Source organism: Daldinia loculata (assembly GCF_022478755.1).
Source record: "Daldinia loculata strain CBS 113971 unplaced genomic scaffold F4817scaffold_12, whole genome shotgun sequence".
Classification (NCBI taxonomy): domain Eukaryota; kingdom Fungi; phylum Ascomycota; class Sordariomycetes; order Xylariales; family Hypoxylaceae; genus Daldinia; species Daldinia loculata.
In genome coordinates, this window is record NW_026054866.1 from 440,171 (window position 1) to 465,722 (window position 25,552).

The following is a 25,552-nucleotide window of genomic DNA, read 5'->3' on the forward strand; positions in this document are numbered from 1 at the left end:
GCCGGGCTCCTGATGGCGCTAATGCAACGTTCTAACTTCTTAAAAGAGGGACCGTAATGGGACGTCGATAACTGGACTGGACTGGAAAGCGAAGAAGAATTGGTTATCCTTCCATCTTATGTACCTAACCTATGGATGGATGGATATGAATAACCACTAATACCACCGTAGGACTTTAGACCTTTCTCTTTCTCTCTTTCTAGGGAATTTAAGGAATTTAAGGAATGACTTGGCAAAGAAAAAGAGCGATTAATAGCGATGAGACCATGATATTTGATTTCAGGTCATTCAAGTCATGATATTTTCGGACCCAAGCACCGCTAACTTCGTTGTCTACCTAATAAACATCAACTCCGGAGCCCAACAACTCTATACTTGCAGCTTTGACCGACCGCCCCCTTTATTTACCTTAACCGTCTAACCGTCAAACCGTCAAACCGTCAACTGTTTATTGTCTACGTCCTTAATGTCCATATTCGTTCGATCCCGCTCCCACTTCCACGTCCACGTCCAAACGCTATAATCGCAACAACGACAACATCTTGTCACCTCCCTCTCCCCGACGCGAACCCACCCCCTCCGATTCCCGATTCCCGACTGAAGAGAGACCAGACGCAAATATTGCCAACAGCTCCAATAGTAATACTTACATCCACACACCGTAACCGACCGGCCACACTCTCCTGAACCGTCTTGCATGCATCCCGGACATCTTTTTATTGGATATCGGACGTCAGCAGCGATCTTAGAAATCCGCCCGACATTGTCACCTCCATGATAGTGCCGCGATTCGGACGAGATTCTGCTTCGTGCAACCCGACAATATTATAAGGGGATCCCTTAGAGGCTTAGACCTCGCACGAGGTCGCTACGTACACCCTCGATGATGGTAAGCCCCTTTGTCTACCTAGGATAACATGGTCGCATACCCTGGAACCGGCCTTTGGAATACCATATATTTCATCCCGTGAAGCATATATCAAATACCACCGAGTTTACCTTACCCTGCGTCACCCTTGGCCTATTCCTTCTGTGCTGAGACCATTCGCAACTGACCTGTGCTAAAATCCTTAGACCTCTCAACGGCCTCGCGATGTCGGTGGAAGCTTTTCGAGCCGGCGTGGCCATGCCAACCAGCTTTCCATATCCGATCCGACCCATCACATAACCGAGACCATCGGGACCATGTACGGCGATGACGACGACTACCCGAATAATGATTTACGCCCTATGAGCTTTATCGCAGCTCCCGGCGGTGGCGAGCAGATAACTCAACGTCGCGAGCTAAATCCTCCTTCTCCAGAAGAGCGTCGACTTCCACTTATCCGGACCGCTTCGGATAAGACTGGCTTGCAAACCTCATCTGGTCCTACGACGAATGGGAACTCCGTACAGAAATCGCAAACCCTCCCCGGTCGAGTGCCAAGTCAGAGAAGTACAACGTCGAGAAGCAGCTCATACGAGTCAGGCCCGAAATCACCCATCACTCCCATGTCGCCTACGCTTCGCGACATGCGTGAAGATGCCCAGCAATATCCGATAACCAATATTGATAATCCGAACGATATTGCCCAAGAGCTAAGCAACTTGCAAGCGTTACGGCGCATGTCGATGGATGTCTCTAATAATAGCGACCCCGACCTACTTCCCTTCCAGGGAATGTCTCTAATGGCAATGCCGTCGATAGCACCGAAAGGAGACGACGAAGCAGATCCTTCGAGACTTTTATGGGTTCCCGCCAATGTCCATCCAGAGCTAGCTCCGACTGAGTTCAAGAACTTCGTTGAGAAGAGGGTACAAACCATGAAACGGAGGTCTGCTGATTCATCGCTCTCTGTAGATGGTTTAGACAGGAGCAATTCAGGCGGGTTACGGAGGAAGAAGTCCATGCTCTCCAGGCAAATTGACAATGCGGGGGGTCACGGCGCGGAAAGTTATATGGATGGTGCTGATAGGCTAGAGAGGAATAAGTCTCAAAGACAGTCAGGGCAAGGCCCGCCAGAGCTCAGCCTCGACGATTTGGTAAACGACCCGTCAAAAGTTGTTCAAAAGCTCACTCTTGACTCGCAACGCCAAGATGGAGGGGGTGAAGTACCAAATGTGGACGATATGCCCATACTTCCCGTTGCGCCAGGCATGGGCTTGCGTCGATCAACCCGTACCACGTATCGAAAAGGTGGCAGTCTCAAGAATCGGCAGAGTGGTTCGCTCAGGTCCGACGACCGACTTCCTTTCTCGAAGCGCATAGCAGCAAAGAAAGCCGAAGAAGACTCTAGCGCAATGCCTGATAGTGAATCGACTATTGAGGCACCACCAGGGCACGGTTTAACACGTGTGCAATCAGAACCCATCTCAGATAGCTTTTCGCGACCGTCAAAGCCTATCCGGCGCCAGCAAACCTTTTCCAAAGATACAACGCCAGACTTATATGAAGACTCCGAGCAGCCGGATTTTCAGGAGTCAAGTCAAGCTATTTCCGCTAGGCCGGAGGGCCCAACCCGTACATCCTCTGCTGATGCTATCGGGACTTTGGGCTCGACACCACAAATTCTCGAACAGCCCATGGCAGAGGAGGATAATTCTGGAGCGCAAGCTATAGAAATCAATCGACCCTTCCCGGAACGATCGTCCTCCCAAAGAAATGCTGTCCAGCCCTTATCTCAACCTCCAGCGGCACCCGCTGAGCCTCCAGCGCGTTCAAGTAAAAGACCGAACTATGGTCAACCGCTCCAAAGCTCTTCTCAACCGCAAGCTACAGGTCAGACTACACAGCAAACTAGGACTCCGAGTGGCTCTAACCGACCTCTTAACGACATGTCGCAAAGTCCTTCGCCTTTCCCGGGTAGCAGCGCCACTAGCACCGAGTCTCTGACTTTTATTCCCACATTCAACACACCCGAGGAGAAGAAACCAGAAAAGAAGGGTAAAAAGGACAAGGGCGAAAGCGAAAGCGAAAAGTCCAAGTCTACATCCTGGAAGTGGTTCAAGAGTGACGACAAGGAGAAGAAAAAGAAGGACGATGAGAACAGGAAGTCCAAGACTAAAGGACTTGTGGAGAAGGCCCACGACAACGTTCGTCTCGACGTCCTACAGACCTCGATCGATACAGCTATCCACAAGGGACGAGAGAGCCTACTACTCGACCGTGAAAGCGTCGACGGCAGGCTGGAAGAGGAGAGGAAGAAAGATAGTCGAAAGTCTACTGATCAAAAGAAAGAAAAGGATGGGCTGTTTGCCTCGTTCTTTGGAAGTAGTAAGAGAAGAAGCGAAAGGGATTCGACCAGTAGGAAACATCAAGCTCAAAGATCGTTATCACCAGAACCTGCCCCATACCGACCCCTGCGGCCCGATGTCGACTATCACTGGACTAGGTTCCCTCTCTTGGAGGAACGAGCTATCTATCGAATGGCGCATATTAAGCTCGCCAATCCTCGCCGTGCCCTTTATAGCCAAGTCCTGCTTAGTAATTTCATGTATTCATACCTAGCAAAGGTCCAAGCGATGCATCCTCAAATACAAGTTCCCCAGTCCCCTCAGCAGAAGAGATTACAGGAGGAGGAAAGACGGCGGCGCGAGCAAGAGCAGCAGTACTTGGAGCAGCAACAAGCGCAGGAGAGCATGGATCAGTACAATTTTGAATACCATCGAGTGAGTTCTCATACAGAATCTGATGAATTTTAGCTCTAACCTGTCCTCTGTCCTCAGTCATCGAATCAACAGCAATACGGTGATCCTAGTATGCAGCACGAAGCAGGAGATTACCCAGAAGCAGCTGAGATCTACGACTATGAGCACAACAGCAAAGACCAAACGAGTCGCGGCAATCAGGATGACTACAATAGTCAGGACGGGGATAAAGATTATTACTCTACTTATGTACAATACCATCACAACGAAGACGGCCGCCAGCAGCAGCAGCAACAGCAGCAGCAACAGTCAGGAGAGGAAGAAATGTGGTGATAACCCTACGCATCAGACGGAGATCAACAAGCACACCGACGTAGTGACCATATCAGTGCATTGCCTCGGAGTTTCGGCCACAGGAAGTATTTGCTACGGGTTTCGTGCAGGGCAGCCCATCAGGAGCCCGACGAAAGACACCAACACATCCTTCCTCCTTTCCTATCCATATAAACCCGGGGCTTCCCCCTTTTCGGGCGGGTAGCGGCAGCATCACTAGTGGCCAAGGTTGGATTTTTGAATGGCATTTGCAGCAGGGATATGGAACTGACCAACTGACTGACTGACCTTTTTTTGCTCCCCGGAGTCTGTTCGACTATCTGCTGCTACACAGCTAGGACCCGGCGCGAGCTAAGGCAGGGAAGGAAAAGAAAATTGAGGGGCGGGAGGGAATACATATATTCAGTGCATCATCTACTAGGATGTTTCTAGGGATGAAGCGAAGCATAGCACGGACTGACCTAGAGCGTAGATGGGGTATGGACGTGGGTGTGGTGTCGTGGAATGGGTGGGAAGAATAGCACCCCTGGATCATAATAAGAATTAAATCGGCCTTCGGGCACAAATGTGTAATGTCGGCTTGATTGATGGCGAATTTTGTGATGTTGATGTGATTTTTGCGGACTGTTGCTCTGTACGGTTATATGTTAGGTAAGTAAGGTAGGTACATATACTTACCCAGGTATGCTTAGAGATAAGAGATGAGTTTACTAGACCAACACCGGATATTACGGGTTAGTGTTGGATATCTACTACAGAACAACACTTCGTACCTTCGATGTTATTGGCCTTTATCTAAGATTCACTCGATAAATGGCATGGTAAGTCCATCGAGGATAATAGGGCCATGTGTAGGATAGTGCTACACTGTTGGGTATGAAATTTTATATCATACGGTTGTGTCGTCTAGGTGTTCTTAAATGTGGTTTCAACCAGATAGGTTGAACGATACCATACATACACCCGTTTCTCGACATAGACAGCGCAGCGGTCTAATACGATAGCTGCTGGCACACGATATGCTATCTAGTTAGTAAACCTGCCCTCGTTGTCAAGAAGATGGCTGGCGAGTTGGACTTGTGTATTTCTGCCGCCCTGTAAAGATTATGTATGTATATCCCGTGGCCAAGTACCTAGATGTACCGCAAACGACAGGGTTACACCTTAGATCCTTCGTTTGCTAGAAATTCTACATTCCAAACAATAGTCAACTTAGATTATACTCCGGCAAGTTATGAGGCATCCGGCCTTTATTTATGAAGTACGGAAACTTGATAGGCTGCCTCTCCAGCATAGTGGGCATTTCGGGTCCTTTGCGAATGGAAAATCTTCGCAGTTCTTCCCGTATTTCGGACATGTGTTGGAAGTAATTTCCTCTGGCTAATAAATGGGACCAATAGGGGGGAATATTTCTCATTTAATTTCCGCTGATGGTTTGTGTGATAATGTCTTCGTTTACTGTATGATAGACTTAGGATTGGCCTTAAGCTTCGCGTTAATATAAGTACTGGGTTTATTAGATATATGTTTTTCTGGAATATAGCACTTCTAAGTGGGTGGCATCTTTGCTTCTTGACTAGAGGTAGATAAAATATAAATTCGTAAAATATGTAAATCTGTACCTACTTATTATCTGGCCTATACAACTCAGAGTATACTGTAGTCTCCTATGCTTTAAATTATAGACTTTTATAACTTAGTTATATTTTCGGAAGCCTTTCTAGTTTGCCTTGTTAAGCAAATATCCTCGTAGGTCGCCAAACTTATAAATTAACAATCATCCTACGATTATAATCTCTGGGAAAACTGGCAATTGGGTATGTAAGACAACTAGAAATCCACACAGCTGTGTACTACCAACCGTACCTAATGTGACACGGGCGTTTGATAGATGTAACAAGAATATAAATCTAGACACTTCTATCAACCGAGTCATATAGGTGTCTAACCTATAAGTATTCACCTAGGTATATAAATACGTGCTTAATATAGAAAACATTATAATTCAAGAGATGTCTTCAATATACATACATGTATGAAGAGGTTTAGGTACCTAACCTACACGTAAGGTTAGGTAAGGTTAGGCATTAGGTACGTGCACTAGATAATTAAGAAATATTTCAAGTACCCTATACCTTGCTCCCCCGCCATATATGACCGGGTTCTTGAGTATCCCGCTACATGCAAATGATCAAGTGGATCGAGGCTGAATATTCTAACCAATCACAATTAGTAAAGCTTGTGATTGTCGCGAGTTCCTTAACTCCCCCCAGTCCAACTTTTTCGGCGCCCCAAACCTTCGTACACTTGCTGTCGCCGCTGAAAATCCAAAAAGTTACCGACCTCACTCATCACCTCCTTCCGATACGTAACATTTCTACTGGCAAACGGCCGTCTACCTCGAGTTTGCATCTTCGTAGGTCGTGCCAATATCAATTCTTGATACATTGTTCATTTTAGATACCCGTTCTGTTCATTTGCCATTGAACTTACGACTCGTTAAACGTCGTCGAGCCACCTGGCCATCTCGAGGTCTTCATACACGCGCCTCATCTCCGACTACTCTTCCTCCTCCTCTACGATTCTATACCTTACGGTAACCCCCGGTGACGGCTCTCAGGCTACGACAACTGCTTCTCGGCACATCTTCGACGTCCCTCATTACCGCGGAGACTGATTGTCCATGGCTGTGAGTGCTTGTTCTAATTGTTTCCCAATCATGCGCGTACAACCTGCACGTTAAAAGACGGGATAGTTTCCTTCTTAAACTTCAACAATCACTCTTGAACTTATTACTTGAATTATACCTTCTCATGATTATTATCAAAATCTTCGAATGCTTTCGTAATGTATCGTATTCCCTTTCCTCCCACCCAAAACGTCATGGCGCCTCCTAGTGGACCTGAAGCTTCTATGCTTCATCAGCCTCATCCGCTTCATTTACCTCTACCACCTCCTCTGCCGCTGCCGCTGCCGTTACATCTACAGCAGCAGCAACTGCAGCCGTTCCCACCTCAGCACTTTCCCGCTATTCAGCACTGTCAACACTGTGAGCACTGCCAGCAGCATCAGCACCAACATCAGCAGCACCAGCACCAGCACCACCAGCATCGCATGCTTCCTCTCCCACAGCACGGCTTGCGGGACGGAGCAGCTTTCATGATGCCTATTCCAGTCCCCCCAAATCTACCCAACATCCAGTCTCACGACCAGCATCGCGCTATTGATCGTCTTCACCACACTATCTTAGGCGGTAGTGATCGCCCTCATCAGCAGTTCCCAGGCGGTGTTCAGTTACCTCGCCTGCCTTACTCTGGTCGCCAACTCATTCCAGAAGCTAGAAATGATCCTCGATCACTCACGGCTAACCGTTCTCAGCAACGCTCTTACAACAGCCAAGGCTATATGCCCAACGGCGCTCCCAGTAGCCACCCGAACCCTGGCCAACCTGCGCCCGGTGCCGTTCCTCTCCTACCTAATCAAGGCCGAGTAATCCAGTCTGGGCCGATTCGAGTTCTTTGCATAGCCGACGTACGAGGTAAGATAAACTTGTTAATTTTGATTAGTAGCGGAATGAAGTTAATAATTCCCCGATAGGTAATCTGCGATCTTTAAACGAACTTGCGAAGACAGCGCGAGCCGATCATATTATTCACACTGGAGACTTTGGCTTCTACGACGACACATCTTTAGAGCGCATTGCGGAGAAGTAAGATTTGGACTTGTTCTTTTGATTTTATGAGTTGAACGGTATTCTAACTGCATTGTGAAATAGGACTTTGAAGCATGTCGCTCAATACTCGCCGTTGATCTCCGAGGAAGTCAAGAAGGGTATCAGTCAAGGCGGACCGGGCTCAGTTAAGGCGCGATTCAACCCTCAGGATCTACCCTTATCCGAACTGCCTATGCTCATCAGCGGACAAATCAGACTCGAGGTTCCGGTTTACACTGTTTGGGGTGCCTGCGAAGATGTACGCGTGCTGGAGAAATTCCGATCTGGCGAGTACAAGGTACCGAACTTGCACATTATTGATGAGGCTCGATCCATGCTCTTGGAAATCGGCGGCGTCAAGCTCCGACTTCTTGGCCTCGGCGGTGCGGTCGTCATGCACAAGCTGTTTGACAATGGCGAAGGCCGAACTACTATTGCAGGTGGACAAGGCACTATGTGGACTACCCTGCTGCAGATGGGCGAGCTGGTTGATACTGCGAACCGTGTTTATGACCCTACGGAGACTCGCATCTTCATTACGCACGCCTCTCCCGCTCGCGAAGGTATACTGAATCAGCTATCAGTTAGCCTCAAGGCAGACTTTTCTATTTCGGCCGGCCTACATTTCCGATATGGTAGCTCTTATAACGAATTTAGCGTTAACCCAACCCTGGATCACTACCGTGGTAAACTTGCCGCCTCTAAAGCCTCATTCAGCGATGTATGGGAGACTGTCAAGGGCGAAGTTGAGCCGGCAATCCAACAAAATGAAGCCCAGCAGAATTTGCTTAGGAACGCACTTGAGCTGGTTGACAAGATGCCTAGAACCGCAGCTGGTGGAAACCCCTTTGGTGGCCCGGTCGGCGGTCCCGGCGCACAAGGTCAAGTTGATGAAAGTGCATTCAAGAACATGTGGAATTTCAACTTGGCAGACGCCGCATTTGGTTGGTTAGCTCTGGAGATTCAAGATGGCCGCATTGGTACGGAGATGCGAGCACAGGGGTTCAACTTTTCGCACCGTGGGGCCAAGCAACAGACTGCGATACCTCAGGGCACACCTTCACCGGCGGCTGGCGGCAGCGGTCTACCCCCCGCTGCTCCTGCGACTTCTGTGACGCCTGCACCTCCCGTCGCTGTTTCTCAAAGAAACGCCTCAGCTGGGGCGCAACCTTCAAAGCCTACCGCAGCTACGCCTCTCCAACCACCTAAGCCTGCCACGCCTAAGCCGACGTCCTCATCCCCAGCTCCTAGCACGGCTGCTGGAAAGGAGAACGACAAGCCTGCAGGTGCTAATGGATCAACCAACGGACCGGAAACTGTACCATCGCCGGCTCCTCGGGCTTCTGCGGATAGCATCATCGGGCTCTTCGTTATGAATGTCCAAAGTGACGAGCAAACTCGGGAGATATTCCCTGACGAGCACAAGGTCAAGATCTCCAAGATCGAGAAATGGGGAAACAATAGCAACAATAAGGTTGTTCATTTCCACAGTATCGAGGATCGGGAGGCTGCTTACTCTAGTCTCGCCGACGAATTCAAGGTCCGCCATTCCGAGGACCGATCGAGACCCCTAGTGAAGATATTCCAACCCCGCGAATCCAAGCAGACATTCGGCGGCCGAGGAGCAGGGACCTGGGGTAGTGGCCGAGGAAGAGATAACGCAAGCGGATACCGAAGCGCCGGTGACCGCGGTACTCTTAGCGGTGGTGAGAGCGGTCCCGAGACCGGTCGCCAACGTGGTGGTCGAGGTGGAGCGCGGGGAGGCCGAGGCGAGCGTGGCGGCCGGGGTGGCAGGGGCGGCCGTGGAGGAGTAGGCAAAGCTGAGGGCGGCAGCGCCTCCCCGGCTCCCGGTGGCGATTCGTAGAGGAATCGTCCGACGTAACGGTTTTACCCACTTTGTCACCTATATTCTACTAATGACCTCGCGTAGCCGGGCGCGGGATAACAATTTTTTTGCTTGTATTCTGGCACATCCTTTCCGCGAAGCACAACTTTTCAGTCGTTAACCAGGTGGAGTTCAGAGAATCTGTCGGCCTGCGAAGGGAAGAGTTTCGGAGTGAAAAGAAAATACCAAGTGTCGTTTTCGTCATATTGAAAGGGGAAGGGGGAAGGGGGGAGTGAGACGAGGCCAGGGATTTGAACGGTTGAACGGACGGATGGACGGATGTATATGGTTTGCACCGACGTAAATCTGCCAACGTACTTTCGTACGAACGTTCTTCGTTTCTCTCTCGGTGACCTAACCTACTGAGATGAATAGTTTTTTTCTTCGCGCTGATACTGATGGCTAGCTCGTATGATGATTCGATCTATGGAGCTTGTTCGTAGGGACGTACCCTGAACTTGCCCAGCCTAGTCCGGACTGAAACAGACCAGACAGGATCGGATTGGATCGGACGTTGTTATAGGCTTTTGCTAATACAACCGAATGAATTGAATCCTGAAAAGTTATGATATTTGTGCCACTGCTCGTAGGGACTAAGGTCTGATCTAAAGGGGTCATAACTCGTAGATAAGGTTGAGTGAGGCCTCTTCTGGTAGATTTAATTAGGGGATCTATGATTAAGCCGATGTAGGTCCTTTGAACGTGAGGACTCGTAGCGCGAACCGTGCCATTAATAAGCCTCAGGAGCTTCTCTCCCTTGTCAACCTAACTCCGTGCAATGGTTATGTCGCATATGCTACTTAAAGGGGGGAATCTACAAGCCACGCGCACTTGCGCTGTATTATGTATGGTACAATAAACCCAGACTCTGACCCCTGCTCAGTTCCGTCCAACCTTTTTTTCTACCTGGCCTCGGTACCGTCACGGGCCTATTTTCTCTACGGAGTACATAGTAAGTACGGAACATTGGTAGTGTATGTACAAAAGGTCTTCCCCTCCCCCATTTCCCGATCTACAAGCGGGACCCGGACGAGATCGGATTACAGGGGCTTCATACCCTTGTGGATCGCAGCCACGCCACCTGTCAGATCTTCCCAGCCCTGGCCGCCAACAACGAAGCCGGCGTCCTTAATCATGTCGCGGAACTGGGCCTGGCTGGGGAAACGCTCGATGCTCTCGACGAGATACTGGTAGGAGTCGCGGTCGCCGGCGACGAGGTGGCCGATGAGGGGGATGGCGCTGAAGCTCCAGCGCTTGTATACGGCGTCGAGGAGGGGGTTGGCGACCTTGCTGAACTCGAGGCAGGCGAAGACGCCGCCGGGCTTGAGGACGCGGCGGGCTTCGGCCAGGGCGGCGGGGATGTTGCTGAAGTTGCGGATGCCGAAGGCGACGGTGTACAGGTCGAGGGAGTTGTCGGGGACGGCGGCGGGGGGGAAGGACGTCGCGTCGGCTTCGAGGAAGGAGAGGGCGGCTTGTTGGGAGGCGGGCAGGGAGAGGGAGCGCTGCTTGCCGACTGCTAGCATGGAGGGGTTGATGTCGGAGATGGTGACGTGGACGTCGGGGTTGTGGTTGAGTACGTGTGCGTGGTGTAGCATGCGGAAGGCGATGTCGCCTGTGCCGCCGGCGACGTCGAGGATGCGTTGGGGTTTGGGGGGGACGGAGGAGGAGAGGCCGGGGTTGAGGGAGGAGACGAAGTGGTCCCTGGTGGTGGGATGGGGTTAGCTTGGATTATAGGCTTTGTGTTCTTGTGATGGAGATTAGGACGGAGGTAAGAAAGGATAATACATACTTCCAGACGCGGTGCCAGCCAAATGACATAAGGTCGTTCATGCGGTCGTATGACTCGGCTACGCTGTGGAAGACGCCGGCCACGCGCTCCGTCTTCTCGGACTCGGAGAGGCCGTCTTGGAAGCCGAAGTGTGTTGTACTATTTCTGCTACTGCTGCTGGCGCCACTATTGGTGGTGGAGTGTGCTTGGGAGGTAGAGGTAGAGTTTTGAGAGAGCTCGGGTCGTGCGTTATGTATCGTTGTGCTGAATAGTCGCACATGGCGGGAGGAAGAGCAAAAGGTCGGTCTTGATACTCGTACAGCTGCGCGCAGGACTGATTGCGGGCGGACGGCCATGGTTCTGCGCTGTTTTTGGCCGTCGCCTGGGTTCGAGGAGGGTGTCCTGGGGGTGTATGTTAGAAGCGGTAGCTAATTAATCTCAAGTAGACAGGTAGGAGGTAAAACGCAGCCGGCCCGCTCGAGGTGAAGAAGCTACGGGCAGAAAAAAACTGCGGATCGGACGGTCGATTAGGTACGACGATCTCCGTTCCGCATGTTCCCATGTACCTAGCCTATGTGGGGGTCACTCGGGTGGCTTCCGCGAATGAACACTAGCCACAGTGGGCTGGCCCTGTCAGACTTGACCTTTTTGGGACATAAATCCCGATCTCTGGGTCCAGGATGTTGGGCTTGACGCCAAGACATCTAGCTTGGTGTCTGGGGTATTTGAGATGATTGGCTGAAATGGGACTATCCATCCATCTTCAATGACATTACATACATATATCCAAGACGCGTGCTTCTCGCAACGAACAAATGTATAAGGTATGTATGGATAAACAAAAGCTCCTAGATAGGTACTTACCTCGTTAAACCGCAACCGCGGCGTCGATAGACGAGTCCCGCTCTTGCTGCTCTTGAGCCGCGTGTCGCTGTGCTCGCACGTGGGCTTGATGGTGCTGCGTCGAGCGCTTCATCAGCGCGGCGAACTTTTCGGATGCCGAGTAGCCCCAACATATTAGGACTGCGAGGAGTGGGACGAGGATCATGACTATGATTCCGATGGCGGTGGATTCGCTCATTGTCGACATTTCCTAGGATAGTGGTGCTTTGGGCTGGGGGTTTGGGGTGGTTATTTGTTGTTTTGTTTGGGGTTGGATGTTGTGTTGTTGTAAGGCAAGTACGATATGGAGAGAGGGTGGTAGGTCCTAGGATGAAGCTTTGCTTTTTATTTTTTATTCTCTGCTTAAGAAGTTTGCTGCTTTGGCAAGATTCATGCGGTAAAGGGCTGTTGCTATGGTAGTATGTACATCGAGGACAACGGTTTAGACCAGACTTCGCGCACATGGTTTCTCGAGCGACGCCAATGTCGGGAGTGTCACTTTGTACCTTAGATAGGTACGTATACGTGGGTGAACTTAATTCTTCGGTGCGTTAGGTATTTGTTATTTATTTGCAGATACATTTACGTTTTTCTTGTACTCGGACTTGATTGTTTATATTGTCACATGGCTGGGTCTTGTAGGTATAGTATGTTCATCTCTAATGGGAAGTAGTGGTAAGAGTCAACGAAATAATATAATAGGTAGTCCTTAAAAGCTTGCCTAAAATACCAATATTACAATTAGATCTTATCATATGAAGACTATTATACCAAGAAAAGTGTATTATCTGTGTAATAAACAATCTATTCTTGTCGTCTAATAGAACCTGGAACTTAACTGTTGATTGAATGCAATTGAGTATTACATAATCCTATAGCTACCTAGATACATAGGTAACGGTTAGGTTATTGGGAGAAGTCATTTTATGCTTGGGCTTATGTAATGAATTCGAAAAGCTGGGGAAGTTAGCTTTCCCTCGGTCTAGACCCTTCGCTTTACGCCGGCTTAAGTGACGTCTTTAGCCTCGGAATCCCGTCTCACCTGGAATGTCGGGGGACTGACTATGGGGTTAACTCTTTGCTACAAAATCTTACTTCCTCACTATATACAAGGCCCAATTGCAATTTGCGCTGGTGAATAATCTATAAGATGCTATGATCTAGCTAAAATGAGGTCACAAGTACTCTCTCGAGCGTCCTTACGAAGGGCCGCGGGCTCTGTACTCCGCGCTCCCCGTTCTCCTAGCTTCCAACAGCCTACTCGATTAGCTAGTAGCATATCGCAACGCCTAGGGTCGAGCCATGTGTCCTTCCCTGGCGCCGTAAAAAGCGCATTCACCAGCGATCTTAAATTTGTCGTGCCCTCCGATTACCCTGCCTTAGCGACATACCGAGTGGTCGATCAAGATGGCAATATCGTTGACGATTCATTCAAGCCAGATCTTAGCGATGAGGAAGTTATTAAACTATATAGAGATATGTTAACCGTCTCAATAATGGATCCGATCATGTTCGACGCGCAGCGACAGGGTCGTATAAGCTTTTACATGGTGTCGGCTGGGGAAGAAGCTATTAGTGTCGGATCTGCTTCAGCACTAGACCCGCGAGACGTTATATTCTGCCAATACCGTGAGCAGGGGCTCTTCGTACAGCGTGGATATACCTTAAAAGACTTTATGAACCAGCTCTTCGCAAATAAGCACGACTTAGGGAAGGGTAGAAATATGCCAGTACACTACGGAAGTAAAGAGCTGAATATCGTATGCTATGCCAATCTATGTCTCATTAGTTCATTGCTGACCTTTTTTTCTTTTTGTATAGCATACAATTTCATCGCCTCTAGCTACGCAGATACCACAAGCTGCTGGAGCTGCGTATGCCCTTAAAATGCAACATATCAATGATCCAACTGTACCTCCCCGCGTGGCTACTGTCTACTTTGGTGAAGGTGCTGCTAGTGAAGGAGACTTCCATGCGGCATTGAATATCGCTGCAACCCGATCCTGTCCCGTTATCTTTATATGTCGGAACAATGGCTACTCTATCTCAACGCCGACCTTAGAACAATACCGAGGCGATGGCATTGCTAGTCGAGGGATAGGGTACGGGATTGACACTGTGAGAGTGGATGGGAACGATCTATGGGCGGTTAGAGAGGTTATTAAGAAAGCTAGAGAGATGGCCCTTCAGGATGGAGGCAAGCCAGTTCTTGTAGAGGCGATGAGCTATCGTGTTAGCCACCACAGCACGTCCGATGATTCTTTTGCATATCGAGCACGAGTAGAGGTTGAAGATTGGAAACGCCGGGACAACCCTGTTGCGAGGCTACGGAAGTACATGGAGGCAAAGGGATTCTGGGACGAGTCCAAAGAGAAAGAAGCTCGGGAAAGCATCAGGCGGGATGTGCTGAAGGCATTCTCGGAGGCAGAACGAGAGAAGAAGCCACCTATCCGGACTATGTTTGAAGATGTTTACGAGGAGCTGACCCCCGATCTGAAGGCCCAAATGGAGCAGCTGAAACTCCATCTTGAGAAGTACCCAGACGAGTACGATTTTGCCGAATATGAAGACGGCATTAACAGCTTAAAGTCATGAGTAAATTACCACGATTGGGGAGATACCCTTCAATATAAGGAGAAGAAGCATCTGTATCTAATTGGGAGGCTACAAATACATTTCTCGTAACTAGATTTTGAAATACCATGGAATTGCAAAGAACATACAAGAATGACTATGGGTACATAATAACAAAATGTTAAAATTTCTGTCTACTGATTGGTAGATACTGAGAGACAACCAACGCTTGTCAGCCACGTCGGACAAAGAAATGGAGAATGTCAAATTTTTATAGTGTATTTTATATGATTTCGCCAATTAGGTTAAGTTGGGAGAGCATAAGGACTTCTCTTAATTTGTCAAGTCTGCTTATATGAAGAATTTCTAACATGTATTATGAATGTGTTGAGTTGTAGACTTAAGTGTGGAAAGAAAGTAAGAAAAAAAAACCGGTGATGTCATGGTTTAACTTGGTGTTGCTTAAATATCGAAGCACAAGCATTAGGTCATTACCTACCTAAGGTATAAACATCAACTAAGCGTGTACATAGTGTAATTTTAACTTTGACTATTGAAGATAACATCGAGATAAGAATGTAGACAGTTCAAAAAGAGCCGCAAGAAGTGAATTTTTATATTGATAATCAAACGGCTCAACGTTATCGCTTGGTGGGCATTACATACTAGGTACATGCACAAAAGTAGTAAAGATCTAATCACACCCCTGCTCAGCAGTTCTCACCTCATCAGAATACTTAAGTACATGTATATGCACGTATCTTTACCAGGTCCCTTGTAACAAACAGTACATCCCTGCATGCAGTGCTTTAGTTGATTTGCACTATCGACACACCTGTTACGCCATCAATAAAGCATCACTAGTGTACACGCCCTACCCGCACGAACTACTACAGGGTCTTATAGCACGGCTACAGACAGCCTGGCATCGGGTCTAGGTACTATGGTTTAAGTACCTACCACACGCCCGCACAAACCCACCCTACCTTTCGCCCAACCGTCTAGCCGCCCGCCGACGCATTCGAATGAACCTCCTCCGATAGAACCTCCAACTCCGTCCTAACGCTTTGACGACAACAACTTTGCCGTCTTTGGTTTCATCATTTCTATTGTTCAAACTGTGACAGCATCGACGGCTCGTTAGTCGCCTTCCTGTATATCAAGTCGAATAACGTATTGAATTAAATAGTATCGTTCCTATTAATCCATCTCGACCGACGTCTCGTTTCTCTCCTGTTCCCAAGTTCCCAAGTTCCCACGAGTAGTTTTATTAAAAGACGGAAGAAGAGGGTTGAGCGCGTGGCCAAGGTCTCGAACTCATCAGAAAGATTCAACCGCCGCCGTGCCTCATGGCGTAATCCATGGCAGAACGAAAACCCTCTGCTGCCAACCCGCGCTCTCGATCGGCAGTCGATAACGATCCTCAAGCGCGACTTCCTTCTATTACAGATTTAAATCTAAACTTGAACTTGCGATCGGCCGCTCCTGCCTCGTCGCCGTTCTCCTTATCCCCCAGGTACGATACACATACAGTTTCCAAACAACATACCTTACATCTACGTACATACCTACCTACCTTCTCCTACACTCACATACACTCACTCACATAATCAACCTACATTATACGATATACCTTGGTACAACACAACGAGTACCACTTTATTTATTTTTTCTCCCGTATCAGGTCTGATTGCTCTTCAACCTCCTTCAACCAGCCTAACAGTAACCTCCCCGTTGCCTACCATCGTTCCTCCTCTTATCATATTTCTACTTCGTTGTCAATTGTTCCCTCCTTAATCCTTCATCGCCGATACGTCTAGGCTAGTGCCTTGCGGTTGACGGTCACATTTTCGAGGGAGGGGTACGAGTTTCGGTTTTCAACATCTTTTTTATTTTGATGCCTCGATTTGTACCTAGGTACAATACACTCTTTGTATTGTTGCCCCGGTCACAGCAATCCACCTCTAGTCGACGTCGTTAGTTGCTATGCTAGTTGCCACAAAGACAGCCAAGCACAGCTCATGACAAGTGTAGAGGTGCATTTGACAGTACTTGCAAATCGTCGACAGATTTAAACCTAAATCTCGTTACGAGAGCTATCCCACCGTCAAAGCTTCCCGAGGCGAGGCTTATCAAAACCTATCAAAACCATCTCGCCTTCTTTTGAAGTCCCTCTTGCACTCTCCACACTTATTTTTCTAGTTACTCTACTTACCTACCTATTTTTATTTCCCATTCACTCCCAGTAACTACATACTCATGTCTTCCAGAGTTACACGCTCCTCTGCGCGCAACGCAGCGAGTCAAGGAGCATTACAGGGAGATCTTAACTCTCCCCAAGCTTCTGTTGGCCATTCGCCTGCAACCGCCGGAAATAATACAAATACGAACCAATCCGCTCAATCTTCATCGAGACCGACGTCCTCGCGAAAGAGAAAACCAACATCGGGTGAGAATAGCTCGCCAACCCAACCCCCACCGAGCGAGCCAGCTGTATCGGCTCGTCGATCTAAGCGGCAGAAGGTTTCAGAGCAAGCTCCACAACCTCCGGCTGTGCCTACGCCTGTTCCTGCTATACGTAAGCGGAAAGGAAAGAATACGGCTTCTATGTCTAGTCCAGCAGGGTATGTTTCGCAAAGCGCCACTTTGGTATTTTGAATGCATAATCGATATTAATATTTGCACACTGTAGTTCTGACCCACCCCCACCCGCCAGGATGCAGGACTCTACCAATTTAACTTCAGCCTCGTCAAGCCGCAAGTCGAGTCGCAACAAGAAGAATAGCCAGGCAGCCCAAGGTATGAAATAATTCTATTATTTATTGTTATGCCAATGCGTTGCGTCCAATTGTGTACTAACTTTATGAATAGAATCTCCTGCGACAGGTGCTTCTAGCTCTACGCGCCGCTCGAAGCGAACGTCTAGCAACCATCCACCTCCTCCTGACCAAGATACTACTATGACGGGTACCAAGGACCACGAGGAAGAGGAGGAAGCGCCACCGCCTCCGCCGCCACCCCCGCCCGCGCATGAGCCCGACGAAGACAATAGCGACGATAATGACGACGATGATGATGAACACCATCGCCATTACGACGACGATCCGTTTGGCGGATTTGGGGTGCCTCCTGGATCAGGATTGTCCAACACTCTTAGGGCGTTGACTGGTATGATGTCCGGACTCTCGTCTAGGCTACGAGATATCCTCCATAATCTTCGACAGAAAGAAGACCCGTCGGCACAGCTGGTGGCTCTGCAGGAACTGGCTGAGATTCTTCTTGTTTCCAACGAGGATAATCTGTCGGGCCATTTCTCCCCCGATGCTTTCGTGAAGGAGTTGGTGACCCTAATGCAGCCCAATGAGATTACCGGCGAAGAAAATTCGGAGATCATGCTTCTTGCTTGCAGATGTCTTGCCAATTTGATGGAAGCACTGCCGGCCAGCGCTGCCAACGTGGTCTATGGTGGCGCTGTCCCAATCCTGTGCCAGAAGCTCCTAGAGATCCACTATATTGATCTCGCGGAGCAAGCGCTGAGCACATTGGAAAAGATCTCTGTCGAGTATCCCACGAGCATCGTCAGAGAAGGCGGCTTAACTGCCTGTCTTACTTACCTAGACTTCTTTCCTACGGGTACTCAACGAACTGCTGTCACGACTGCTGCCAACTGCTGTCGCAACATCCCGGAAGATTCGTTTAACGTGATCATTGGAGTCATGCCAATTCTCCTAAACGTGCTGAACAGCAACGACCAGCGAGTTGTGGAACAAGCATCGCTTTGTGTTACTCGTATAATCGAGAGTTTCAAATATCAGTCATCGAAGCTGGAGCAGCTCGTCAGTGTGGATTTGCTGAAAGTCATATTGCGCCTTTTGGTTCCCGGAACCACGAATCTCATCAGCGCCAATATTCACACCCAATTCCTCCGGGTTCTGGCTATCACGGCCCGTGCAAGCCCGAGTTTGTCAGCGGAACTCTTCAAATTAAACGTCGTCGAGACTCTCTATCAGATCCTTACGGGTGTCTCCCCTCCTAGTGAGACGGAAGATGTCGCTTCGAAGCTTGATAGTGTGGTTATCATGCAGGCACTGATCCATCGGCCACGTGAGCAAATTATCGAGACTCTTAACGTCGTCTGCGAGTTGCTCCCAGGTCTGAAGTGGACTGACGGTTCGGGCCCCCCAATCCCAGCCGATCTTGATATTGCTGAGCCCGTTACCCCATCCTCGTTTGGGTCCCGGAAGAAGTCATTTAACGAGAAGAGACTCGAGCTGCTCGACGAGTGCAAGGACCAAGTTCGAAGATTTGCGTTGATCCTCTTCCCTACGCTGACGGACGCATTTTCAAGCACAGTAAACTTGAGCGTCCGACAAAAGGTACTCACTGCTCAGCTGAAGATGCTATCGAATTTAGACAGAGATATTCTCGTCGATGCCCTGAAGGCTGTTCCATACGCTTCGTTCTTGGCCTCTATACTGTCGCAGCAGGATCATCCTTCGCTTGTCATGTCTGCCATTCAGATAACGGAACTTCTGCTGAACCGGCTGGATGATATCTATCGCTACCAGATTTACCGTGAAGGGGTTATTATTGAGATCATGAAGTTGGCGGCTGAGCATCAAGAGCCCGAGAACAAGGCGGCCGAGACACCGGCAGACCATAGTATAGCATCTGGAGACGAAGCAGACAGGGTCTCGATACATAACGGCTCTGGAGATGAGGACGAAGAGGACCGTGAAGAGGACGACGATGATGACGACGAGAACGACGATGACGACCAAGAGAATGATCATCATGACGACGACATGTCCGGTTCGCCTGCTAGTTCTGACGGATCTACTATGTCTATTGATGGGCCGCCTCGACCCTTTGTGGGGGATATCCCATCCATGAAGACCCGCATCGCCGAGACCGCCAAGAAATTCTTAGAGACTCATGAGACAGAAAAACATAGTAAATCCATGAAGAAGAAGGCCAAAAAGATCCTAGATAATCTTGAAGCCCTTGCTTCTGGGATTGAGGGATTTTATCTTCGAAGGACTGCTAAAGATCTATCTCCTGAGAATGGGGCCGTCCTATTTGAAAAGCTAGCATCCTATTTCGATGCTGACGTCTTGGACAGTGTTACAAGCGCCGAGCTGCTCTCTTCAGGGCTCGTGCGTGTTCTAGAAGAGGTCTTCAGCAACCCCGACGAGATGCTAGCAAATGCTGCGCGAGCCGCATTCCTCGAGGTCTTCATGGGTCGTTATGTGAATTCGAAACCGAAGACCGCAACCGCAGATTCTCCTGCGACGCCCTTCAGTATCTTAATCCACAAACTTCAAGATCTACTTAGTCGGTCGGAGCACTTCGAGGTTATTACCGTCCACCATAGCACGTTTGATGGCAATCGCAGCAGCGCGGCGTCCATGTTGGCGAAACAGATTAGGCTTAGGCTAGTCGCTGACGAAGACTCTGATATCCCTCGTTCGTTCCGCAGTATCAATGTCCACATCCATGCAATTGCAACCTTTAAAGCTCTAGATGATTGGTTACGACCCCGAATTAACCTACACGAGCGCCCTCGTGGCCCGAGACCCCGTGACGGATTATCTCGAGCTCTCGCCGCGATGGCTAGCTCGGCAGGATTGTCGTCAGCCGAACGCCTCGCTGAGCGGTTGGGATCAAGCTATTCGGCTCCTCCACCTCCCGTCCCAAACCAGGCTTCCGGCTCTCGTCCGGCACGGAGATCCAAGTCGAAGCAACCGGGGCAGTCCGATACCCCGTCTACTCCGGGCTCGGTAGCAGGCTCTGGCCGCGAGAAGGCAATTCTCCGTAGATCAGCGCGACGACAACCAGCTCAACCAAGCGAGTCTCATACCCCGGCACCGCCTCCTCCGCCACCGGAAGATGACGAAGATTTGCAGAACGCACTGGAATGCGCTGACGAAAAGCCGATCACTGACGAGGAGGAAGAAGTCGAGGCCGCTGATAGTAGTGCTCTGGACGCTATAGTTGGCGAGTTGGACGAGGATATGGAAGATGCCCCTGCCCGAGAACCATCCGCGGTGAACTTAGTGGAAGCGGCTGGAGGAAAGATCACGGCTAGGAAAGAAGATGGAACCCGTGTCCCTACTCCAGCTCAGACTGGTGGTGCCAACCTTCCAAGCCGCAGCGCGCCACCTCAACCCCCAGCATCGCAGCAGAGCACGCCAACTCCTAGCGCTCCGTCGACTTCTCGACCGCTTTCTTACGCAGCTGCTATCCAAGCCATACCCCAAGATTGGCATATCGAATTCAGTCTTGACGAGCGGGTCATTCCGAACGAGACGACTATTTATCGGGCTGTTCACAACAATTTGTCGCCTCCTGACGATCACGTCAACCGCAGTGTTTGGTCAATGATGCATGTTATCAAATTTCGTCGCGTGCCGGGGCCTCCTCCCGCCGAACCTATAGGATTCGGGCCTTCATTTGACGGTGCACCTGACGTTAACGGTGTACCCGCCTCGCTTGCGAACAATCCTACAACGGCGTCTATTCTCCGCCTACTAAATATTCTACACGATCTCAATGCGAACATCGATGATATTATGGTGGAAAACAAGAACACTCTGAAATTGAATGTCGAACCCTTATCACAATTTGTCAATACAAAGTTGACTGCCAAACTCAATAGGCAACTGGAAGAGCCTCTCATAGTGGCTAGTAATTGTTTACCGGGCTGGAGCGAAGACCTGGCCCGGCTATATCCGTTCCTCTTCCCCTTCGAGACCCGTCACCTGTTCCTCCAGTCGACATCATTTGGCTATGCACGATCTATGAGTCGATGGCAGAATGCACAGCAGGAGGAGATGTTGCGCCGCGACCGGCGTGACGATAGCGTATTCCTTGGCCGACTCCAGCGTCAGAAGGTACGAATTTCGCGTTCCAAAATATTGGAGTCGGCGTTGAAAGTAATGGAACTTTACGGGAGCTCGCAGAGCATTCTCGAGGTTGAATACTTTGAAGAGGTTGGGACAGGTCTTGGGCCTACTCTCGAATTTTATTCAACTGTCTCGAAAGAATTTTCCAAGAAGAAACTCAGGCTCTGGCGTGATATGGATTCTAACGACTCGGACGAGTTTATCTCTGGTCCTGCTGGATTATTCCCTCGACCTCTAAGCGATGACGACTCAAGCGCAAACGTAATTCTCCAGCTGTTTAAGATGCTTGGGAAATTCGTTGCACGATCTATGATCGATTCACGGATCATCGACCTTAACTTTAATCCCACCTTTTTCCGGATTGGTGAAGGCTCTTCGAGCATAAAGCCATCTCTTGGTGCTGTCAAGATCGTAGACCCTGGGCTAGCCAATTCGCTTAAGCACATCAAGAAGTTCGCCATGGCAAAGAAGGCTATCGACGAAGACCCTAACCGCACTCCTGCGCAAAAGGTCGCCGACACTGAGAAGATTGTGGTGGACAATGGAACATTAGAGGACCTAGCATTGGACTTCACGCTACCGGGCTATCCCGAAATTGAGCTCATACCGGGCGGATCTCATATCCCTGTTACGATCTACAACGTCGAGTCATATCTCGATAAAGTTACCGACCTGACTCTGGGTCGCGGTGTTAAGCGTCAGGTCGAAGCATTCCGCACCGGCTTCTCCCAGGTATTCCCGTACTCGGCCCTGAGCGCTTTCACGCCGGATGAGTTGGTGGCACTATTCGGTCGCGTTGAGGAGGATTGGTCTCTAGAGAGTAAGTTGTGTTCATCCGTGAATGATACCGGTGAAGCTGACAAATATTTTTTTATAGCTCTTATGGATTCTATAAAGGCAGATCACGGATTCAATATGGACAGTAAATCCGTTAGAAACTTGCTCCAGACAATGAGCGAGCTTAGCTCTGCACAGCGCCGTGACTTCCTACAATTCACTACTGGTAGTCCAAAGCTTCCTATCGGAGGTATGTATTACGATTCCTTGTCCCATTAATGCGGTTCTAACTGTAGCTACAGGTTTCAAGAGTCTGACCCCTATGTTCACTGTGGTGTGCAAGCCTAGTGAGCCGCCCTACACATCTGACGACTACCTTCCAAGCGTTATGACTTGTGTCAACTACCTAAAGTTACCCGATTACAGTAGTATCGATAGCATGAAGCGACAGCTATTCACCGCTATTAGGGAAGGTCAAGGTGCCTTCCATCTGTCCTAAATATCTATATCTACCGGTATAATGGGCAGTAAGCAAGCGCAATATTCTTCGCGTTAATATCGCAGTACATGGATGGCATTGATGAGGAAAATGAGGCATTGATTTATTATTATTTTTCCCTTTTTGCCTCCCTAGCGCAACTGACTAGGGAGCGGTTGTTTTTTTTTCTTGGCAAACTAGCCATAATTCCTTTCTGATGCCCGATCGTGACTCTTGACAAGAAGGAAATTGGCACAAAGCACAAGAGAGATACGGACGGGTTGCGAGAGGACTTGTCTGATGCATGGAAAGGTTGTTTCGGCGTAGGAATGAAACATGATTCCCGGCAGGATTTGGCATCAGACTGGACAGCCCTGACACAAGGCTTAGTGCTTACTTTGTTTTACTTTCGCAAAAGGAGTGGCTTTCATCGGTAGATAGACTGGCCAATTTGTCTAGGTATTGGTTCACAACTCGTTTGCCCTTGTGCTTTAGGTAATAGTGATTTGCTACTTTGCTACCTTTCCAGTCTTGTGTGATAACTTTAATAATGAAATTCTCAATATCTATAGCTAATACTATCGACTAAATGCTTGTTAAAGGTATATAGGTACCTTCGTCTTAAATCCTCCTAGCCAAAACATTCGACAATAATCTAGATTCATTACGGTAACTGTATTCCTATAATTCCTATAACTTGGACTCGGAACCAGCTGTAGATGCACTCTTCCTCGGCAGCGGACGACCGACATTATCTAGGAACTTCTCACTTAATGTCGTCTTCTCCTTCACCGGCAGCTTGACCCACTCCTCGTACTCACGCTCCTTCTCTCGCCACCGCACCATCTCTTTTCCTATCCACGCCGCTGCATGTTTCGCGCATTCGTCCGGGATCTCCATCGGAAATAAGTGACCACGGCCCTCCAAGACGACCTGGTCGACCCGTCCCAACTTAAGACCACCGCTGCCCCCACCTCCAGTCCCACAGGTTTCCGTCTTCAACTTGCGGCCTTCGGGAGCGCCTAGCTCGCTATCTCCACCGAAGACCCAGAGCACAGACGGCCGCACCTCAGGTATATGCTTGAGAATGCTACCTCCCTCGGACCGGTAGAACGGGAACACGCTAGCCGGATCCCTAAGTTGATGCTGCACATCCGGGTCGAAATCCGGGGCTCCGTCGCGGTCGACTTCCCGGGTAATAGAATCGACGTACGGCCACAGCGGCCGGAAAAACGTAAATACTTCCTGGTGCTTCGTCGTGCGCAGCGTTGCCCCGCCGTCTTTCTCCGGGTTGGGGAATAACGCCGTAGGCGTCTCGCGTACGGCGTGCGCGATCCACGCGTCGAGGACCCGCGGGTCCCAGGTCTGGTAGAAGGGGCTACGCCGGAAGGATTCGGCGGCGGCGGCGCGGGAGGGCCAGGTCTCGCGGCGGAAGGTGGAGGCGCGAGCGGCGGATTTGCCGGGGCCGAAGCGCTGGAATGTGAATTCTGTGACGGTTGGGTCGAGCAGGACTATGGTCGTGAGGAGTCGCGGGTGGAGCAGGGAGAGCTTGGTTAGTACGGCGCCGCCGAAGGAGTGGCCTACGCCGACGATGGGGCGGGGCATGGAGGCGCGGAAGACGTTGGTTAGGTGCAGCAGGTCGCGGGCGTGGTCGTGCCAGGAGGGGTCGTTGCCGAGGGCGGATTCGTTGATCTGGCCGCTGTAGCCCTGGTTAGACACGTCGGCGATCCAGACGCCGCGGATGCGGAAGCCGTGGGCCTTGGAGCGGGCGTGCAGGTCGGCCCATAGCGGCTCGTAGAGCTCCTTGGGGAAGCCGTTGGCGTGGGCGCCGAGGATGGTTATGTCGCCTGGTTGGGGGGCGGGGTTGTCGACGGGGGTGTATTGCTTGATGCTGATGTAGAGGATGTCTTCTTGGGAGTTGGATGTCGCGCGGGGGAATTCTCGGATGTGTTGGGAGGGGATGGTGTGTTCGGTTATGTGGAAGGGGAAGGGGTTGGGGTTGGGTGTTGTCATGGTGGGCAAGTGGATGTATGTATGGAGTGTATAGGTAGGTATAATGTCTGGTTAACTTGGGTAGTTGTTGATCTCTTGTGAGATTTGGTCAAGAGGATAGGAGTTCTAATAAATCTTAGCTCTAACAAGCGGTGGGATATACTGTTATGACTGAAAGCATCAAGTAACGGGCTTTTAGTTAGGATAGGATAGAAGCATCGAAGCATCTAAATAGAGTCTTGTCTAAGGTCTTGCCGTCGATGAGGTGTTGTTATATTTAGCCGAGGCTGTCCTTTATAACTCCCAAACCAAGAACAACGGGATAGATGTCGCTCGTATAAGAAGAAGAAACAACCAATTTGGACAGATTATTAGCTGATACTCAACTAGACTGTATACTAAGCTTGCATACAAGAAAATCTAAAGTTACGAGCATACGTCTAAATATAATACACAGAGCCAACTTACCGATTTAATGGTTGCGATGGTCAAAGGCGATCGATCTGTTTATGTACAATAGCTGCAGGGATAATGAATTATACCTCGGCCGATGCAAGGGGCGGGGGCTTAGCGCGGGGGCAGATAAATTGATGCATTTATCAGGTGTAGATGGCATTTC

General features: G+C 49.6%; 6 protein-coding genes across 6 annotated transcripts; 4 read left to right on the plus strand and 2 right to left on the minus strand.

Moving 5' to 3' along the window:
* Positions 1-942: 942 nt before the first annotated feature.
* Positions 943-4,127, plus strand: F4817DRAFT_35224 (uncharacterized protein). Its single transcript, XM_049305203.1, has 2 exons — positions 943-3,648; positions 3,706-4,127. The coding sequence occupies exons 1-2, from the start codon at positions 1,186-1,188 to the stop codon at positions 3,958-3,960; spliced, it is 2,718 nt and encodes a 905-aa protein (XP_049161123.1). The 5' UTR covers positions 943-1,185; the 3' UTR covers positions 3,961-4,127.
* A 2,061-nt stretch (positions 4,128-6,188) lies between these two features.
* On the plus strand, positions 6,189-10,110 carry F4817DRAFT_331514 (uncharacterized protein). Its single transcript, XM_049302528.1, has 4 exons — positions 6,189-6,649; positions 7,339-7,498; positions 7,558-7,669; positions 7,736-10,110. Exons 1-4 carry the CDS (start codon positions 6,644-6,646, stop codon positions 9,534-9,536), a joined length of 2,079 nt encoding a protein of 692 aa, XP_049161124.1. The 5' UTR covers positions 6,189-6,643; the 3' UTR covers positions 9,537-10,110.
* A 35-nt stretch (positions 10,111-10,145) lies between these two features.
* Positions 10,146-11,876, minus strand: F4817DRAFT_331516 (ubiquinone/menaquinone). Its single transcript, XM_049302529.1, has 2 exons — positions 11,347-11,876; positions 10,146-11,258 (listed from the first exon to the last, which is right to left on the minus strand). The coding sequence occupies exons 1-2, from the start codon at positions 11,679-11,681 to the stop codon at positions 10,598-10,600; spliced, it is 996 nt and encodes a 331-aa protein (XP_049161125.1). The 5' UTR covers positions 11,682-11,876; the 3' UTR covers positions 10,146-10,597.
* Positions 11,877-13,224: 1,348 nt separating this feature from the next.
* Positions 13,225-14,941, plus strand: F4817DRAFT_331520 (thiamine diphosphate-binding protein). The gene is made up of 2 exons (XM_049302530.1): positions 13,225-13,967; positions 14,029-14,941. The coding sequence occupies exons 1-2, from the start codon at positions 13,377-13,379 to the stop codon at positions 14,800-14,802; spliced, it is 1,365 nt and encodes a 454-aa protein (XP_049161126.1). The 5' UTR covers positions 13,225-13,376; the 3' UTR covers positions 14,803-14,941.
* An 836-nt stretch (positions 14,942-15,777) lies between these two features.
* On the plus strand, positions 15,778-23,448 carry F4817DRAFT_331521 (uncharacterized protein). Its single transcript, XM_049302531.1, has 6 exons — positions 15,778-16,297; positions 17,052-17,405; positions 17,474-17,580; positions 17,653-22,506; positions 22,564-22,713; positions 22,766-23,448. The coding sequence occupies exons 1-6, from the start codon at positions 16,143-16,145 to the stop codon at positions 22,960-22,962; spliced, it is 5,817 nt and encodes a 1,938-aa protein (XP_049161127.1). The 5' UTR covers positions 15,778-16,142; the 3' UTR covers positions 22,963-23,448.
* Positions 23,449-25,448, minus strand: F4817DRAFT_331524 (putative toxin biosynthesis protein). The gene has a single exon (XM_049302532.1). The coding sequence runs from the start codon at positions 24,952-24,954 to the stop codon at positions 23,632-23,634; it is 1,323 nt and encodes a 440-aa protein (XP_049161128.1). The 5' UTR covers positions 24,955-25,448; the 3' UTR covers positions 23,449-23,631.
* Positions 25,449-25,552: the final 104 nt, after the last annotated feature.

Coding starts and splice junctions, on each gene's coding strand:
- F4817DRAFT_331521 (XM_049302531.1), top strand. CDS start 16,143: ATGGCAGAACGAAAACCCTCTGCTGCCAACCCGCGCTCTCGATCGGCA. Junction 17,581..17,652: donor GAATAGCCAGGCAGCCCAAG/GTATGAAATAAT, acceptor CTTTATGAATAG/AATCTCCTGCGACAGGTGCT. Junction 22,507..22,563: donor GGAGGATTGGTCTCTAGAGA/GTAAGTTGTGTT, acceptor ATTTTTTTATAG/CTCTTATGGATTCTATAAAG.
- F4817DRAFT_35224 (XM_049305203.1), top strand. CDS start 1,186: ATGTACGGCGATGACGACGACTACCCGAATAATGATTTACGCCCTATG. Junction 3,649..3,705: donor ACAATTTTGAATACCATCGA/GTGAGTTCTCAT, acceptor CTCTGTCCTCAG/TCATCGAATCAACAGCAATA.
- F4817DRAFT_331516 (XM_049302529.1), bottom strand. CDS start 11,681: ATGGCCGTCCGCCCGCAATCAGTCCTGCGCGCAGCTGTACGAGTATCA. Junction 11,259..11,346: donor GGCTGGCACCGCGTCTGGAA/GTATGTATTATC, acceptor TCCCACCACCAG/GGACCACTTCGTCTCCTCCC.
- F4817DRAFT_331514 (XM_049302528.1), top strand. Junction 7,499..7,557: donor TTGCATAGCCGACGTACGAG/GTAAGATAAACT, acceptor ATTCCCCGATAG/GTAATCTGCGATCTTTAAAC. Junction 7,670..7,735: donor TTAGAGCGCATTGCGGAGAA/GTAAGATTTGGA, acceptor ATTGTGAAATAG/GACTTTGAAGCATGTCGCTC.
- F4817DRAFT_331524 (XM_049302532.1), bottom strand. CDS start 24,954: ATGACAACACCCAACCCCAACCCCTTCCCCTTCCACATAACCGAACAC.
- F4817DRAFT_331520 (XM_049302530.1), top strand. CDS start 13,377: ATGAGGTCACAAGTACTCTCTCGAGCGTCCTTACGAAGGGCCGCGGGC. Junction 13,968..14,028: donor GAAGTAAAGAGCTGAATATC/GTATGCTATGCC, acceptor CTTTTTGTATAG/CATACAATTTCATCGCCTCT.